This window comes from Triplophysa dalaica, chromosome 20 (genome assembly GCF_015846415.1).
Source record: "Triplophysa dalaica isolate WHDGS20190420 chromosome 20, ASM1584641v1, whole genome shotgun sequence".
In the NCBI taxonomy this organism is placed as follows: Eukaryota; Metazoa; Chordata; class Actinopteri; order Cypriniformes; family Nemacheilidae; genus Triplophysa; species Triplophysa dalaica.
In genome coordinates, this window is record NC_079561.1 from 4,270,031 (window position 1) to 4,288,382 (window position 18,352).

Sequence of the window (18,352 nt, forward strand, 5' to 3'; positions counted from 1 at the left end):
GAAACCAATACAATTATTTTATACCCGGCATGAACAAGATCAAGAAAACTAGTTGAACACAGAAACTGCTGTAACCATCATAGAAAATAAGGTGAATGTATTATCTAGATTATCTGTTGATCAAGACTTGTTGATTTTTTTTACCTTTGGTCCCCCTTTTTTACCTATTTGCTATTTTACATTATCCTGCGCTGTGCCCCTAAAAATATTTATGTTCATCTTCATATAATTTATTTAAATATGTGCAAACAAAACCTTACAATTAAAAAGAAAAACATAACCGCAAAAAAATATTAAAAGTTTGTATAATCATTAAGAATTAACCAGTATGAACTGACAAACCATTCAAATGTGGTGGAGATTGACTTTTAACAACACATATGATCATTTAGTCGATGTCTCCATCTGCTGGTCAACAGACCGAGGTGTTTAGATAGTTCCCCCAAAAATAAAAACACAGTTCCATCTGAATGAAAGAAGAAAGAGAGAAATGTCACAGTGGTTTTGTCTTCTTATTTTGGAAGTTAATGAGGTCCAATGGTGGGTACCGACGTTCTTCAAAATATCTTCTTTTGTGTTGTGCAGAAGAAAGTTATAGGCCTGGAATGACATAATTGAATAGGAAAACAATTTTAATTTTTGTGTGAATTATTATTATTATTAATTACATTTGTATTACATTTTAAATATTTACTATTTGTTTTGAGTTATTCATCGAAAGAATGTATTATGTATATTCATATTTTTTCAGTATGTTTGACAGAATATAATTATTGATGTTTGCTTCACAGCTGACAGGATGATTGCTTTAATGAAAAAAGCTGCTTACGTTTTTTGTTAGACTGGTTGGTTTATGCAAGAACATAGGTCACAGGATACACTTTGACAATGATCATGCTGATAATTTAAAATATAGCTAAAAGGTTATCAAGTCATTTTAATTAAGAAGAAACAAACTCGTTAAATGTTTTAAAGTTCAATATAAGAAACATATAAGAAAAGTATTAAACTAATTAATATACTATCTTAATATAATAATATTAAATATTACAATTAATATAGTATTTTATTATATTAAAAACAATATTATATTATATGATATTATATGATATTATATTACATTATACTACATTATATTATATTATATTATACTGAATGGGTCTAAACTGCACTGCCTTCACTGTTCTGCCACAGAGACCAACATGCTAAGCAACTTTATTGTTCCCTCACCAGCAGACAGTGGTCGCTGCACGGACGGTTTGGGATGGATTTATAGGAATGGAGATCGAAACGTTATGAATTTCATACAAAAATTGCTTCTCAGTTGTGGATTGTATTTTTCTGACAACTTTGACCATTTGTTCATTCACTCCACCCGGTTAAACACGTAAGAACGACAGAAGTATAAGGCATTATAAAGGATCTTGTTGTGTTGAAACAGGCCGCACGGGCTTCGGATTTTCCCAAACATTTGATCCGGCATGTAGCGCTCGGCCCACGGGACACTCGCAGCATTCGACACCCGGTAAGACCCAACAGCGCCTCTCAACATTGCGCGCGCTGCAACAAGTCTTTGTGTTTTGCAATGGGGATGCATAATATTAATCTTTATATTAAATATATTAGACACGTTATTGTTCAGATTTCTGAGTTTGTTCAATAACGTATCGTTTTTATGTAGTAAACGCATAGATTACCCAGATTCGCGTAGTTGTGGACGTTGATCAACATGCTATGTTATTAGCATACATGCTAGCTCCCAGCTGTTGTGTTCTAACGAAATGTTTACAGCTTTTGCACACCGCAGGCACAATGAAATAAAAGAATAACTCACAATTAAATAAATATTGCTTTAGGATCTAAAACCTGACGTCCCTAGCTTTGAGTTATTCTCCCATTGTTCCAGTTTAAAGAGTTAAGGGTGGATATGATCAATACTTTATGATACAACGAGCTCTATGAATATGAATAGTAAACTTTTATGCTATAACGTAGTTAATAACTTGACTTAATAAATGTGCAGTAATAAAAAGCTAATGCACGAATGTGTTTTAAACTATCCTTGTGAGTGTAAGCAAGCACAAACTCTTCTTATATAAAAACAAAAAAATATATAAGTCTCATGTTTATCATTCAATATTGATCTCACGTCTTCACTCGTTAGGTATGAGTGTTAAAGTTTATTAACTAAATCTTCATTACTGTCTGCACAGGTGCCCTGTCATGGTATGCACCTAGTGCCCTATTTGACTGCGGTGGTCATAGTAGCAAAGCGCTGTCACCGGTTGACCAAGAGCGGTTCCCACTGCCAGTGTACTTCATCTGCAGCTCCATTTCATCTTCAAGACATCTGAAGATAAACTGCTTTTGACTCCACAGAGGGCGACTAAGTTACCTGTGTCTTTAAAAGAAGCAATACCACATTATAAGACTTTTATACATTGACTGTTAGCCTGAGACTTTAGAATGGCATCTGTTCCTGTTTACTGCCTGTGTCGGCTTCCTTACGATGTCACTCGATTCATGATTGAGTGTGATGTTTGTCAGGACTGGTTTCATGGAAGGTGAGTTTGTAAGTTTGGTAAAAATGAAAGAACTACTTGTACAATGTATTATAAATGGTGTATTAATATACGTGAATGTAAACGAATTCTCCGTGGGTGTTATTATATAGTTGCGTTGGTGTGGAAGAGGACAAAGCAGCAGAAATTGATCTGTATCACTGTCCTAACTGCCAGGTGACACATGGACCTTCTGTTAGTAAGTACCGTGTATGGAGTCTTTTTTTATGACATCACTGTTGTGTATGGCATTGGTGTTTGTGTGAACAATTAAATATATTTTTCTTTAAGCAAAGATTTTATTTAATGTAAACAAAGCCTGTATTAATACGCAGTCAATTGCAAAATAAGTATAGACATCTGCACCAGTGTAATTGGAGCAGCTCACCATCTTTTGCGTTTTCCTTTCAGTGCGTAAACGACGAGGAGCTTTGAAGCACTCTGATGGTGGAGGGGGGAGAGAGTCAGGACGTCCTGTTAAGACGGGCAGCGCTCAGTTTGTCCGAGAGTTACGCAGTCGTACGTTTCCCAGGTAAGGTTTTTCAAGTGGTTTGGCTTACTGAGTCACGTTGGCATTTAAATTTAGTCCACTAAGTGTCTTAATTTACACTTTAAAGCTTACTCTGTTTAAAATATCATTAATACGTCATATTGATGGTTTATATTGAAGTGCTGATGAAATCTTGCTGAAGCCGACGGGACCCCAGCTAACAGTCGAATTTCTAGAGGAACGTTCCTTCAGTGTCCCAGTCCTGGTTCTCAGGAGAGATGGCTTGGGAATGAATCTGCCCCCACTGTCTTTCTCTGTAACAGACGTAGAGCATTATATCGGTAGAGACCCTGAGTCATTCTTTTCTACATATTCTGCTGCACGATCATTTTGTGAAAAGCAACTAAAAGTTTACTATATGTCACATCGTAGGTTCTGACAAGGAAATAGACGTGATTGATGTCAACCGCCAAGCAGACCTGAAGATGAAACTGGGAGAGTTTGTCGAGTACTATAACAGCCCAAACAGAGAGCGAGTGCTCAATGTGATCAGTCTGGAGTTCTCAGACACCAGGTAGTTGTTTTATCAGATGTTTATATTATTACACTTCTCGAAGGCCTAGTTGTAAGTCAGAAAATCAATTTTTGCCCGTCCTAGGTTGTCAAATCTGGTGGAGACACCAAAGATAGTGAGGAAGCTGTCATGGGTGGAAAACCTCTGGCCTGAGGAATCTGTCTTTGAGAGGCCTAATGTGCAGAAATATTGCCTGATGGGGGTGAAGGACAGTTACACAGACTTCCACATTGACTTTGGAGGAACCTCTGTGTGGTACCACGTACTCAAGGTAAACAAATAGTTATTTAATTTTCTGTAAATCATGTGTAATATCTATTAAGTGAATATCAAATGTCTCTTTATGTGTAAGAGGCGCGTAACGGTATGATTACTGAAGAAAGTGTCATGCTTTGAATTACTTTTGTTTGATATTCTCTTTGTATACATTTCAGGGTGAAAAGATTTTTTACCTCATTCGTCCCACCGCTGCTAACCTGGCCCTTTTTGAGCGCTGGAGTTCATCCTCCAATCAGAATGAGTTGTTTTTCGGTGACCAGGTAGACATGTGCTACAAATGTTCACTTAAGCAAGGAAATACCCTCTTCATCCCAACAGGTAATGTGCTTCTAGTCACATCAGAAATACGTTTAATCAAATACGATTTACGATAATACCCAGTTAATATACACCATTGCATGGCAAAGACTCCTAAAGAGAATTTATGTTGAAATTCATATTGGCTTTAGATTCTTTATCCCTCAATTTCTTTTTACCAGGCTGGATTCATGCTGTCCTGACCCCGGTGGACTGTTTGGCATTTGGTGGAAATTTTCTTCACAGCCTCAACATAGACATGCAGCTTCGGTGAGATTACAATTCTGTTTCCCAAATGTATACAGTCTATTATTGGACTGAGGTTCTAAGGAATTTTACTGTTTTTCCATCAGTGCGTATGAAATAGAGAAGCGTCTGAGCACAGCAGACTTGTTCAGTTTTCCAAATTTTGAGACTGTGTGTTGGTATGTTGGAAAGCATCTGCTGGACACCTTCAGAGGTGAGTCTTCTCTTCAGAAAGCAAGACGTGTTTTGTAACCTGTTTTAGTGGAAGTGCAACATTTATTCTTTTCTTGTTCACATTTCAATCAACTTTAGGTTTAAGAGAGAATCGACGGCATCCTGCCACTTACCTGGTCCATGGAGCCAAAGCTCTCAACAACGCTTTCCGTATCTGGACACGGAAGGAGGTGAGTAAAATTGTTTGCATTCAAAATTCTCTCAACTCTCAACATACTATTGGTACCATTGTAACACTATAATTGTTTTGGGATATTCAGTCTCTCACTGATCATGAACACGAGATTCCAGAGACCATAAAGACCCAGCAGCTAGTAAAGGACCTGGCTAAAGAGATACGTCTGGTTGAGGTGAGAGTAGCTCAGGCTTAGATTTTTATAAATTGAATTCATATTTTTTTTACTAATTTGTTTACCATGTTTATTATGCAGGATATCTTTCAGCAGAATATTGGCAGGAGCGGGACACCCTTTGGTGCCTCGCAGGGTCTTCCATCTCCTCACCTCAAAGCTCCTATCAACACTTCCCTCACTTCTGGCAGACCCCCGGGTAAAAAAAGAGGCCCAAAGACGAAGGATGGATTTGGAGGAGGGGACTTAGGCCCTTTAGTACCAAAGAAAAAGAGCCAGAAAGGCATAAAAACAGAAGCTGGAGAGCTTGATCTGCTGGAGATTCATACTAAACACACGCTCAAGAAATTCCAGCCAGGGTGCAAAGTCAAAAAGAGCAAGGTAATGTGTTGTTTTTTTCCTGAAAAAAAGGATATTTGACTATCCTTAAAATATGACAAATGTACTTTTTTTAACTGTGCAATATTAGAAAAGACTCATTGGCTTCAATTAATATATATGTATTTTTGATATGCACATTAATCACATATGTTAAAATAAATTTTATTTAATTTGTGATTTTTAAGGTCGTACTTTGGTTTATAGAGTGTCCAAGAACAAACTTACGTACATACAAGATGCAAAATCACTTTCGTTTTCTAATAATAGGCAGTTATTATTACCTTACTTCTTGACTGAGTCTCGAATGATTCGTTCAGCGATTCATCTGTCTCATCCCCTCCTTTCTGTCAGCCTACTCTGATCGGATTGGTCAGATGGTCTAGTCTGCCGTGATTGGTCTACTGCGTGCAGTGTCGCAAATGGAACATAGGCGGGCATTAAGCAGAGTGACGCAAATCCGACCCTGAAATTAGAACGACAGATGACTCGGTCGCGTGATTCAGAGTCGACTCCTTTTTTCCCAAGCCAATAACTTTGTTATTCCGTCACTTTCGGCTTTACAACTTGGCCGACTGCTTACATTCACACACAGCAACATTATACACGTCATGAAAAGTAATTTTAAAAACATTGTAATAGTTAATACAAGCAAGTTAAAACGAGCAATAATTTAACATGGGCATAATAACATTTACATTAATGTACTTTAACTTATGCTTTCTCTTATATTTATATAGAAGGGTAATTTTCTTGAAACTTGATATGAAATTTTACAGTATAGCTTTTAAATATTTTATAGTAAATGGATGTTGTTTACTGATTTAAAAATAACCTTTTTTGCATTTATGCATCTATCATTTTTGTAAATGTTGTAAATGCTTAAATCCATTTTTTTCCATAGCAGCTTGTGTTATGGTTCCCCCAAATATAGTCTTTGTTAAGAATAGAAATTGTTTTTTCAGGTTGAGCTGCCTGACGACTGTATAGATGACTTTGAGGAGAAAATCAACAAAAGCAAGCTCAAGCTCGTGTTGGCTAATGGAAAGATTCAAGGGTAGGGCTGTTATCTTTTTAACCCATTTCCCTTGTATGAGGATTCTATATCCTCATTAATCCCTTCTCTTCCTCTCTTAGGAAGAAGGGCCGTGCTGGCAGTGCAAATGGAGCAGGGAGTTCACTACAGCAGTTCCAGCCTCACATGAGTACCTTGTCTGACTTTGATTCAGAAGATGAGCTGCAGATTGATGAAACCCCTCCACCTCGCCGTAGACCATCTCTACCAAGCAAAAAGAAACTAGCTGGTAAATCCTTGCCTCCATTTATATATAATACAGCCAAACAAAATGTAAGTGTTCCCAATAGGAGACTGTAGTAGAGTAGGCGGGGCGAGACCGTGGTTCGAGTCCGGTGAGTAATTGTGAATTGGCGCCAGCTGTGCGCACACCGGGCTCGAATCACGTAGGAGATGGGAGCATAAAAGGAACGAGCGACCGGACCGTCGAAGAGAGAGGACCGGGCCCGAACTTGTGTTTGTATTTGTATTTATGTTAATGTTATTGCGCCGGCGGTCGTCCGTGAGGGGCCGCCGGCTATTATTACTTTATTAAATGTTTGTTTAAATGTCTTCCGGTTCCCGCCTCCTTCCTTCCCTTTTATTGAGATTTGTTACATTGGTGCCGAAACCCGGGAGGAAGGAGAGACATGCTGTCGGAGAGTCCTCGCCGCCGAGTGGCCTCGCGGTGCCGGAGAGTTCGGGCAGCGCGGACGAAGGGCGTCCGCCAGTGGCTGCCCGAAGCGGTGGCTCTGGGGAAACGGAAGTGCACGGTGCGGCCACCGTCAAAACTTCGGTGGAACGGCGACCTTTGCTGCCGCGCCCCTGGGTCGAGGTGGGGTGGCTTTCGTCCAAGTGGGAGCGGGGGGGTTGCCGCCGTCCGCCAGAGGCCGGAGCCTGTGTCCGTCCCCCGAGGGGGAGGAGCAGGGGGCGGAAGTGCCGGGTGAGCCACCGCCTGCCAGAGGCCGGAGCCTGCGTCCGTCCGCCCAAGGGGGAGGAACAGGGGACGGGGAACCCGCCCCGACTCCCGGATAAAGGAGGAGCCACCGCCGGCCGCCAGGGGGCGGACGGTCGAGCCGTCCACCGAAGCCCCAGGGCCACCGCAAGGCACCGCGAAGGAGAGTACTCCGGCTGGTTGAGGACCGAGCGGCAGCATGTCGGGGAACCGGATTTTTTTTTTTTTTTTCCTCTCTCCCCTCTCTCTTTCCGGTCGCTCCGAGGGCTCCCGTCTCCGTTGTCTCGTCTCGTCGCTGCATACCCCCCACCCCACCCCCCCCGAGGGAGGGGGAGGGAGCTTGCACAGTCGCGGGGGTACCCCCCGGCCTGTGAGGGGTGATGGGGGTATGTAGTAGAGTAGGCGGGGCGAGACCGTGGTTCGAGTCCGGTGAGTAATTGTGAATTGGCGCCAGCTGTGCGCACACCGGGCTCGAATCACGTAGGAGATGGGAGCATAAAAGGAACGAGCGACCGGACCGTCGAAGAGAGAGGACCGGGCCCGAACTTGTGTTTGTATTTGTATTTATGTTAATGTTATTGCGCCGGCGGTCGTCCGTGAGGGGCCGCCGGCTATTATTACTTTATTAAATGTTTGTTTAAATGTCTTCCGGTTCCCGCCTCCTTCCTTCCCTTTTATTGAGATTTGTTACAGAGACCCTGGAATATACTAATACTTTGTTTATCCACTGATTTTATTAAGGTCTACCAAGGAAGCTACCTCGGGCCAAACCATGCAGCGACCCCCACAGAATCCGTGAGCCTGGAGAAGTGGACTTTGATATTGAGGTACGCATGTCTCTCCTGGGTGGGCTTTATGATTACTTCAGGGTGTTTGATTGTCACTGGCTTAAAATCTGGTTGTTGTTAAATAGGAGGATTACACCACAGATGAAGAGATGCTCACAGTTCAGGGTGTGAAAGGAGGAGCAGGTGGCATTTTGGATTTACTTAAGGCAAGCAAACAGGTGGCGGGTCTGGATTCTGCACTGAGGTACTTATCACGCAGCTCAATATAAGCGATACAAGTAATATGAAAGTGTTTTAGATCATTTAATTGTAATAATAGTCATGGTTTTGTTTTTGTTACAAAGCGAGGAAGCACCAGCCTCCCCCAGCACCAGAGATGCCATCCAGGGCATGCTTTCCATGGCCAATCCTCCATCTTCCTCATCCTCTTCCTCATCTTCCTCTCCTCTGTCTGTCTCTGGAGGGGGTGAGATGCTGGGGCTCATGAAGGAGAAAAGAGGCAGAGCGGGATGGGTCGGTGGTGGAGTCAAGAAGGCCGAGAAGATCATTCAGAGGCCAGGCAAACGGCCCATTAAACGTCCGGCACGGCACCTGAGTGATGAAGAGAGCCTAGATGAACAGGAGACGCTGGGGACATGCTTTAAAGACTCAGATTATGGTGGGCTCAAAGGTTTTTCATCATTTATACAAGGGGTGCTAAAGTATGTGGAACATCAACATGTCAGTATGACAGAATAGCAACTTAAATTTTTTTTTGAATAGTCCTGTTTAATTTTTTTGAAAACTTGATGTGTTATAATTGAAATTAATTGAATGTATTTAATAAATTTGACATGAAGGAAATGACATGCTTAAGTTTAAAAAAAAATACCTTTTCATTGAGTATTCATGATGAAATTCCACCTGCTGCATCTCTTTAGTGTATCCATCACTAGAATCAGATGAAGAGGACCACTTAAACAAGTCTAAAATGAAAAGAAAGCGAAATTGGGACGATACCCCTTGGAGTCCTAAAGGTAACCACATTAATACCGCAAATCATTTGTGTATTTTACTTTGTGGATTTATTATAAACAATTTGTTTACACATCCTTAGCCCGTGTGACCCCAACACTGCCCAAACAGGAGAGACCAGTGAGAGAGGGTGCCAGAGTGGCATCTGTGGAAACGGGGCTTGCAGCTGCTGCCGCCAAACTGGCACAACAGGTGAGTTTATCATCTTCATTTTTGTCCTGATGTGGAGTTTTACTTGCACATAAAATTATTATAAATATTCAAAGACAAAGTCTGTTTATTGTCAATTCTGCCACATGTACATTACATACATATAGAGGATTGAAATTGCGTTACTCTCCGAAACATGGTGCATACAAATAAAACACTACACAAAATAAATATATATTTTTTTATTTAAAAAAATACAGATTATACATATATGTCAAATACAACTATAACAAGCAGGAATATTTAAAAAAAGAAAGAAAAAGAAGATAGGTAATGGCAGATAGAGTGCAAACCAGTGAAATATACAACATATTGTATATTTAAACGTATGTTTTATGTATAATATGTTACTTTTTTGTTAGTGTTGATATGGTCAATTATTATTGGACAGTCTATCATGTTTAATTTCTTCAAATCTAGGAACAACAGAAAACCATAACCAAACGCAAATACACAAAGAAGAAGGTCTCTCAGGAGAAAGTACGTTCTAGTGTTGCCCAGCTCCAGCATCAGCCCGACTCTGCGCCCTTGTCTCCTCCTCTTCCTTCTGAGCCTCCAGTGGACTGCATCGTGGAGGAGCGAAGAGTGGAGGTGTATTCTGCCAGCCTGCTGGATCACGAGTACACAGCAGGACCAGGTCCCTTCAGCCCAGGGGGGCCGAGAGGAAGTGGAGCCATGGCTCCTGGTGTGTTCCTGACCTCAAGACGATCCTCACTCTCTCCTCAAAACAGTAGCAGCTACTCTCCCTCAGCTCTCTCACCAGGGGGGATGAGTTCTCCAACATCGGGAGGATCATGTCAAGGTAAACCGAATCAGACACTCTTTGACACGTTAAACAGGTACCTTAATTTTGGTTGAGATGTCACATTTACCCTGTTTGGAGACTAATAAATATATTATTATTATTTTTACAGCAAAACGTCCAAAGAAAGGACTTGCAACAGCTAAACAGAGACTGGGAAAGATTCTGAAAATACATAGAAACGGCAAGCTTCTCCTGTAAGAGATAACATGGAGACTGCAGGGAACAATAGAGATGGAGAGAACAAATAAGGATGAAAAAGAAGAAAAACTGACTGGTTTGGTGTTAAAAAACTGGTTTGGACTGTTTTCTGGTTAGTCTTACACTTGCCTGGTTTATTCGGACACAAATGGTATCATTTGCATTGAGAACATTTTGAAGGGAAATCTTGAATTTCATCAATTTTGTAGAGCATGTTGATGGTTGTTTGAACTGTCATGGGTGAGAAGATTAGATTTTTGAGTACATTCATCAGCTTAGAAACGTGTACATGTCACAACTTTCTCATGGCTATTTGTTTAACCTCCTAAAGCCATCCATATTATTTGTTTACTTTCTTTGTGTAGTATGTGCTAATATCATATTTTATTACATAGAAGGCAATTTGATACACCATTGACTGTCATTTCTGTAGATCAAGTCCTGTAGTCAAGTCTTTTGCTTGTTGAAGAATGTTTTACTTTAGTGTACTAACACATTTTTATTAACAGTTGTATTTAGATGTGTATATATTTTAAGTTTTGTTTTGTTTTGTTTGTGTTCCAATCTTAGCATGGGCTGTACAATGTCCTGCCACTGTTTGGCCAGCATTTCTTGTTTGCCTTCCCATATATGTCCAAGTTAAACTGTAGACTGCTGGGTTTGGTGGTTGTGCACATTTTAGTAAATGAAAAGGACACAAAAACAGTTTTGGTCGGAAGGGGAATTCTGTGTACAGATTTGATGTTTGTTTTTTGTTTTTATTTGTATAGAGTAATTAAGCTGTTTTTTCATCGATGCTTATAATAATAGCAATGTGATAAAGTTAATGTATTTTATTGTGTGTCAATTTATTGTTAATTTTGCCCCACACTTGGTAATATTAATTGTAATGTAATATACTTTTTAATACTCCATTGGCAAGTTAAATATACATTTTCTTGTGAGTTTTATTATGTAATGGCAACAATAAGTTTTGTCATTTTCTTTGACCTTTGTCTATAATAAGAACCAAAAATATTGGACGTCTTTAAATATGTGGGCCAGTGTAAATATTCAACTGTGACTATTATTCTTCTGAAAATTGTCACTGATCTTAACCCTGCCCAAATGATGTTATGCCACCCAAATGTGACTAGAATCCCATTTTGAAATTTGTTTTGATCACAGGGAAAAAGACAGTTGTTAAATATCCTCTTCAAGATACCTTTATTATTTTTTTAAGATTATTCTAAAAATTTAAAGGATATTTCTGGAATATTTTGAGGTTTTTGTGTATATTGCTTGTCATCATTCTTGAGTTGTTTCTATTCATATGATACATCTGTGCCTTTGGTACATAACAACCTCTCCTATTTAAATTGTCCATATCATTACATTTGATATTGGTTTGAAATGTGAAATTATGCCTGGGTCTCTGTTGTTAAAAAATAAGATACACGTAAAAGAAACGGGAATGATGTAAAGAATCAAGAAATTATTCAAAAACCACAAAATATATAAGAACCGACATTGATGTTCTAATTAAAACCTACATTTAAGTTATTCATTTTGTCAATTGTGTGCATTTTAGGAGTCATCCTTCTCTTGTCTGTTAGTTTGTTTTGAACAATAGTGTTAACTACACAGTTCCTCTCAGGGTTTGTTTTGTATCTAATATCATTTTGATAGAACAGTTACAAAATGATCAACAGTAGTGTGATGAGTATACATTCAGGACCACTTATAAGCAAATTAAATTGGAACCCAATTAATATTTATATAATTGGATCTTGTCTTTTGCTATTATCACCACCTTTGATTTTTGAAAACACTCAAGTTTTTCAAGTTGACCTCTAATAAAAGATATTTTTAAAACCTGTACCAACGTTGTTTTTTGTCATTTTTTGTCTACAACTGTCACGTTGAATTTAATCTCGTCGTCTGTGTTTCTAACAAAAGACTCGACAGTCACTTTGTGTGCCATTGTGTGTCAGACGTTGAAAAGATGAACGAAATATGCCACGTGATTTAAAGCCGCATCTCTGTTGCTATAGTAGTGTCGATCTCGGCCGCCGATTGGCTTATGCTACGCCTGCGTCAGCCAATGAAAATGCGCGCTTTTTACAAACTACTCCGGAAGTCAACACGCCAGTGCGTCTTCTTCGATTACAGTGGTAGTGTGTGCACAATTTTGAAGCTACAAAACGAGCTACAAATTTCGTCTTAACCTCAAGTGCTGGTACGTATGGGTTATCAAAATGATAAAACGATTAGAATATAACCTTTGGTTTACATCGTGTGCTCGAATCATTAACCTTACGACTTTCGTTTTAATGCTTTGATATTAATGACTGGTCAGACATTTTGCGTTATGGTGATTTGATGAACTGTAATAATACCCGTCCTGTTAGTAGACACTGAAGCCCCCTCGAGATGGCATCCTCTAACCCGCTGAGACCCCAAAACAGAACTCTTCAGAACCAAACAGGGTGAGTTGATATTTAAGACTTCCGGTTCTTCCTAAAGAATTTTTCAATACGTTTAAAATCTCCCCTTTTAGGATTTTAAAGCAACAGGAGGTAAATAAACTCACCGCTGCAGCCTCTTCTAAAAGAGGATCTGAGAATCTGGACCCCAATGCCTCAGCGGAAGCTGGAAAGGGAGTCAATAGATTGAAAGGTGTCAGCAGGCTTCCAGTCCTCGCCAAATCTCTGCCAGCTGGAAATGACCTCTCACAACAGAACCGATGGGAACAGAGGCCCCTTTCGGTAAGGACACTAATGATTTCTCAGATAATTATAGCTGCATAAAAGGAGATATGTGGTGTATGTGTAGTATGATATGATTCGTGCTCAAACGTTTAAAGATTCAACATTATTGTTGGTCTATGCCAAGAAATTGTTGTGGTGTCATATCATGAGAAATACAATTTTCCTTAATCTTTTGAGATAATAGAGCTACATTTACAATAAACCAAACTGTCACTTCTATTCCCCTGTAAAAAAGACACTCCAAGCTGTTCTTGGGTTTGTGTCGCACATTGATGATTGAAAACGTCTTTTGTCAACAGGGTAAAGCTCAGAAGAAAAGGATCTGCACCAAACCAGTTCCTTTCAATCTATCCCAATCACGCAAGCGCAGTCAGAGAAACGAAGACGTTGCTGGTGGAAAAGCACCCGTGACACCTTCTGCCCGCCTAACACCGGGAGCAAAACTGAAAAGCCATAAAGCCACAACACCAGGTGTCTTCAGATCAGCAAGCAAGTCAGAGTCTGCTGTGCCTCGAACTGTAGGTCACATGGAACATACGGCATCAACCAAACCTACATCATTAGACTCTACTGAATCCAGAACCTGCAGTCAAACAGATTTAAGTTCACGTTTTGGTAGCATCACTCTTGCGCAGTCTAAGCTTCCCGAAGACTCACGTTTGAGTCATTTATGTAAAGATTCACTCAATAATGTAGGTGTTGGTTCTAGTGGTCACGTACCAAAGGACCAAAACGGCATCCAGATTGTTCTATCAGCTTCTGGTACACAAAGCCATGCAGGCACTAAAGGTGAGTTGCATGCTGACTTGAATTGATATTGTCAGTGTGACTCCGTACTCATGTGTATGGCGAGTTTCGTTTAGTATAGTCACTGGTTACTGATGATTTATGCAATTTAAGTGCAGGGTCGTTTTCTTCTTTTTCGTCAGGTATGCACAATGTCCTCTCATGGGAAGGATCAAATACTGTTGGAGCTCTAAGTGTGATGCCACGCTTGTCGTCTTGCCCCTCTGGACTGGGATCCGCCAATTACCTGGTCAGAAATGTCTAGATGTTTGGTTGAGTGGTGAAGCCAGGTCTGCTATGGTGTCTAAAGTCTAGTATAATAACCTTTATTTTTTAGCCTCAAAGGGTTTCTGTGAAGAAGAGTCAACGTGAAGTTGTCAACACCACAGGTTAACTAATCTTTTTGATGATATTTTCAGTGTACTGAATGATATGAAAAGCTTTTAAAGACGTCTCCTTTACATCTCAAGGCAATGCCGGGGCGTTTTCACCTGACCCGTCAGCACTACGTAGTATTTTACAGAATGATGCAATGAGAGTTGAGCGTGTTGGGGCAACACCTAGGACATCAACCTGTCCCACTGGCAGACCAACATCTTTTTATTCCGTGAGTCCACTCTATTGACACGTCCATTCAAACTTAACTGATAAAAGTTTTGTTTTATAGACATAAAACATTGTTGATATTGTTTGCTTTAGGCACAAAGAGTTCCAGTTAAGAAGCCTCAGATGGATGATGTTGCTGCAGTCACAGGTAATACAGATTATTAGTTTCTCATTTTTGTTGTAGAAAGACAATACAGCGCAATTATTTTCATCACTCATGTTCATTCTCTGAACAGACACCATGAAACGCACAGCTTAAGTGCTTTGTTTAAATGCATCAATGTGATTTTCACCAAAACAGGAAATAAGGGTGGGATGTATTGAGCAATAGAGTTTAGTTTACCTTACAGCCTGGAGTTTAATGAGAAGCTGAAATGCAGAATAATGTCAAAAATAAAATATTTTTTTGAATGTGTCTCTTTGGAAAAGATGAATCATTTATTTCATGTCTTGCATTAGGAAGCAGTGTGACCTTCTCCCCCGACCCTTCAGCCCTGCGCAGTATTCTTCAGAATGAAGGTGTTAGGGTGGGAGCTCTTGGTGGGGCAACACCCAGAGTTTCAACATGTCCCACTGGCAGGGGAACGTCCATTTACTCTGTGAGTCAACTTAAAGAAATTCAAATTCCAGCCACGTGCTACTGTGTGATAACAAATGATCAGTGCACCATGATGTTCGGGACATGTTCTGAACCATGTGAGTTTATTTCCCACAGGCCCAGCGAGTTCCTGTTAAAAAAACTAAAACTGAAGACACCGGCACAGCGTCTTATTGTGGGTTTGGTATTTCTATACTTGCTTTCGTATAGACATCATGATTTATCCCATTATCGGACATTAAGTGTTTCTTTCCTTCGGTGCAGGTGCAAACAGAACACCAGTGAGGACATGGACACCTCAGAGGGTTGCAAACACCAAATCACAGTCGATGGTATATCTTCTTTTGTGTTAATTTCTATATTCACACGTTTTAATTCCCTGAAACATGTTGGTAAGATGTGCTTTGCTGTATCTTACTCCGTGTGTACATTTATAGATGAAGATCCTTACTGCACAGAAGATGTCTCGATTAAGGGACTCCCCTGGTTTCAGTGGACCCCAAGACCCTAGCACTCAATTCTTAATGCATGAAGAGGTAAACCTGCTCAGGATGCAGAACTCTTCTAAATTTGAGCTCGATCCGAATTATGTGAATTTAACACTGAATGTTGATCGAATGGCAGGAGGATGTTGTTCAAAGGTTATTTGATGACGCAGACCAGCTGGACAATAACCAGATGGGTGAAAAAGGCTTCACATCACAACAACTACTGACCACATCAACTAGCAACCAAACTGTAGGTTTGATTTATTTTCAGTTGTTTAATTTTAAGTCCATGTTTTTTTTTCATATGTATATAGCAAGCTTTCATTTAATGACTTCCTTTTCTTTATACAGATTGAACCTCTTACAAATAAAGAGATTTTAAAATCGAATCATCGACACAATGAGGATGAAGTCAAGAAAACACACCAACCTTTCATACAAGCAGCACATAGAGGCTCTGTTATTGTTTTCTCATCGAGCCAAAGACTCTGTGGATCAGAGCGGCCTCAGGAGGCACCTGTGATAGAAAACAGCACTATATCTCTTATTACACTCCAGTCAAACCAAAGCAATGGATCACAGGTTACTTCCGGCTCAGACGTGACTAAACAAATCAACTCTTGCACACAAAGTAAATTAAAAGGTAATAATCTTTTACAAACTCATTTGCTACTCTTTGTTTTTTCAATAAAAAAGGTAATAAACTTTTGTTTTCTTTCTTTTTCTTAATTCAACTGATAAATTCAGTTTAAAAAAAAAAAATTATCAAATGTTCTGATTCATTTTCCTTTGTTTCAATTTTTTTCACCCTTAAATTACTTTCAACCTAACAAAGGTAAAGATGTCATTGTTAGCTTGACTTCCCGGAAAATATTAAGACCGTGGCTCTGCAGTGTTATCAAAACATTTCTCTCTTTGTTGGAACATCTCAACCAGCTTAAAATAGCAACGTGTTGCGTAAAAACATTTTACATTTAATATTTCTTTATTTTTGCAATTGTTTCTGAACACAATGGGTGCAGAAAATACACGTCACCTGTAAGATGTTTTTAACCCTCCTAAACCTGTATGAATTTTTCTTCCTCAGAACACAAAAGATATTTTGAAGAATATTATTAACTGGCCCCCATTCACTTGCATTGGTTTTGTGTCCATACTATAGAAATGAATGGGGGCCAGCGCTGTTCAGATACCAACTTTCCTCAAAATATATTACTTTGTGTTCTGCGGAAGAAAGAACATCATACAGGTCTGAAATGACAAAGAGATTAGGAATTTCTATTTTTGGGTGAAATGCAACTTAAGGAGTCTTCTAGTTCAATCTTTTCACTTGTCTCTCTGTAACTTTTACCTTCCTGCACTCAGCGTCTGCTCTACGGCGACGGCACACTCCTCTAGAAGAGATGATTCTGGATGAGGAATGTGCTACCTATACCACTCGCCTGCTGTCCTGCCCATTACAACCTCGCTGTGGAAACCCTATAGCCACCACACTTATGTTTGAAGATTCTACTGTGAGTAATCTAGATTCAATTTTCATTTCCGAGTTCTTTCTAACCAGCTGAATGTATGATTTTTCTCTTTTTCTTTCTGCAGTGTTTTTTCCCTATAGGCCGGTCCTCACCCATACGTCTGAGTCCAGTACCCTCTGGTTCATCTATCAGGGCTTGAATGCACTACCCCTCAGAAAACTAACGCGCAATTTAGTTAATCTATGCATATTTATGGCTGTCTGCTTGAAACAGTATTACTTGTTGCACTTTTTGTTTGTGTAATGTTGATTTGTGTGTATGTAAGCAATAAACTGCAATTAGCTACTGATTCACATGGATGCTTTTATTGCACCGCACAAGCACTAGAATCATGTCTTTGGATAAATATTCTCTTCAATGAGATTCACTCTATTGGGTTCAAATAATGCAAAACTGTAAATATCTTCAGAACAATTAAACATTCAACATGGAAATTATGTTCTTATGATTTGCCCCTTAAGCATACTTGAGTGTATAATAAATGTATATAAAAAGCTTGCTATATGTTTGTTTCTCATTCTTAATGTGTTAGAATTATTAAAAAATCTAAATGTTTACTTGAAAAAAATTCTGAATCACAATACTTCTTGTCTTGGGTTACTATTTTTATGAAATTATGGGTATTGTATATATAAAAAAAAGCATTATGACCTCAAGAATAGTTTGGATACTATAATGTATGACTTCATTTGATAAATTCCTATATCTTCACAATCCACACAAGTTTTGTATCCTAAACATCCCAAATGTCATATTTATGAATTATGGGACTTCAAGGCAGTGCTTTTGAAACATTTAGACAGTTTCCCTTTTGTGACACACCTAGTCATGGAAAACACTGGAAAACAATCCTTTAGTTTTGTATATGTAAACTAGACTCTGGGTGTGACTATGGAACACTATTCTAATAAATTAATCACTAAAATCTAGTAATTTCCACTTGCAAAGCCTTTCCAGCACGGTCAAGACAGCCACGGATTCAGACCGGAAGTTAGGGTGGGGCCATAGAGCCACGATATGTTTAGGGGCGTGGTTATGTCTGCGGGCATGAAATCGCTGTAGCGCATGGCTCTGGGCTTGGCAGACATCCATTACGGGGAAACATCAGAAATATTATATTCCAGTGTTCCGGTAAAGGGCGTATAAAACTCGTAAAGAA

The 18,352-nt window shown here is 39.5% G+C and overlaps 2 protein-coding genes across 3 annotated transcripts; both read left to right on the top strand.

The window, feature by feature from the left end:
* The first annotated feature begins 1,241 nt into the window (after nucleotides 1-1,241).
* On the top strand, nucleotides 1,242-12,293 carry phf8 (PHD finger protein 8). The gene is made up of 22 exons (XM_056733396.1): nucleotides 1,242-1,525; nucleotides 2,214-2,564; nucleotides 2,675-2,760; nucleotides 2,973-3,093; nucleotides 3,232-3,392; nucleotides 3,484-3,625; nucleotides 3,710-3,896; nucleotides 4,060-4,222; nucleotides 4,384-4,471; nucleotides 4,555-4,661; nucleotides 4,760-4,851; nucleotides 4,942-5,031; nucleotides 5,113-5,412; nucleotides 6,375-6,466; nucleotides 6,547-6,713; nucleotides 8,160-8,245; nucleotides 8,332-8,450; nucleotides 8,551-8,864; nucleotides 9,127-9,222; nucleotides 9,303-9,412; nucleotides 9,851-10,232; nucleotides 10,345-12,293. Exons 2-22 carry the CDS (start codon nucleotides 2,467-2,469, stop codon nucleotides 10,431-10,433), a joined length of 3,090 nt encoding a protein of 1,029 aa, XP_056589374.1. The 5' UTR covers nucleotides 1,242-1,525; nucleotides 2,214-2,466; the 3' UTR covers nucleotides 10,434-12,293.
* A 252-nt stretch (nucleotides 12,294-12,545) lies between these two features.
* troap (trophinin associated protein) lies at nucleotides 12,546-17,690 on the top strand. Of its 2 annotated transcripts, none has more exons than XM_056733449.1 (16): nucleotides 12,546-12,651; nucleotides 12,827-12,901; nucleotides 12,973-13,180; nucleotides 13,483-13,972; nucleotides 14,113-14,219; nucleotides 14,307-14,358; nucleotides 14,440-14,576; nucleotides 14,669-14,723; nucleotides 15,035-15,174; nucleotides 15,291-15,348; nucleotides 15,438-15,505; nucleotides 15,611-15,709; nucleotides 15,798-15,911; nucleotides 16,013-16,304; nucleotides 17,027-17,175; nucleotides 17,258-17,690. In XM_056733449.1, the coding sequence occupies exons 2-16, from the start codon at nucleotides 12,846-12,848 to the stop codon at nucleotides 17,330-17,332; spliced, it is 2,100 nt and encodes a 699-aa protein (XP_056589427.1). In that variant the 5' UTR covers nucleotides 12,546-12,651; nucleotides 12,827-12,845; the 3' UTR covers nucleotides 17,333-17,690. The 2 variants fall into 2 exon arrangements, with proteins under 2 accessions (XP_056589427.1, XP_056589428.1); XM_056733450.1 differs by having other exon boundaries at nucleotides 12,554-12,651; nucleotides 12,824-12,901.
* Nucleotides 17,691-18,352: the final 662 nt, after the last annotated feature.

Excerpts from the sequence above, each read along its gene's own strand:
- phf8 (XM_056733396.1), top strand. The coding sequence starts at position 2,467 with ATGGCATCTGTTCCTGTTTACTGCCTGTGTCGGCTTCCTTACGATGTC. Across the intron at positions 4,852-4,941 it reads GTATCTGGACACGGAAGGAG|TCTCTCACTGATCATGAACA; the intron begins GTGAGTAAAATT and ends TGGGATATTCAG. Across the intron at positions 8,246-8,331 it reads AAGTGGACTTTGATATTGAG|GAGGATTACACCACAGATGA; the intron begins GTACGCATGTCT and ends GTTGTTAAATAG.
- troap (XM_056733449.1), top strand. The coding sequence starts at position 12,846 with ATGGCATCCTCTAACCCGCTGAGACCCCAAAACAGAACTCTTCAGAAC. Across the intron at positions 15,349-15,437 it reads CACCGGCACAGCGTCTTATT|GTGCAAACAGAACACCAGTG; the intron begins GTGGGTTTGGTA and ends CCTTCGGTGCAG. Across the intron at positions 15,710-15,797 it reads AATTCTTAATGCATGAAGAG|GAGGATGTTGTTCAAAGGTT; the intron begins GTAAACCTGCTC and ends ATCGAATGGCAG.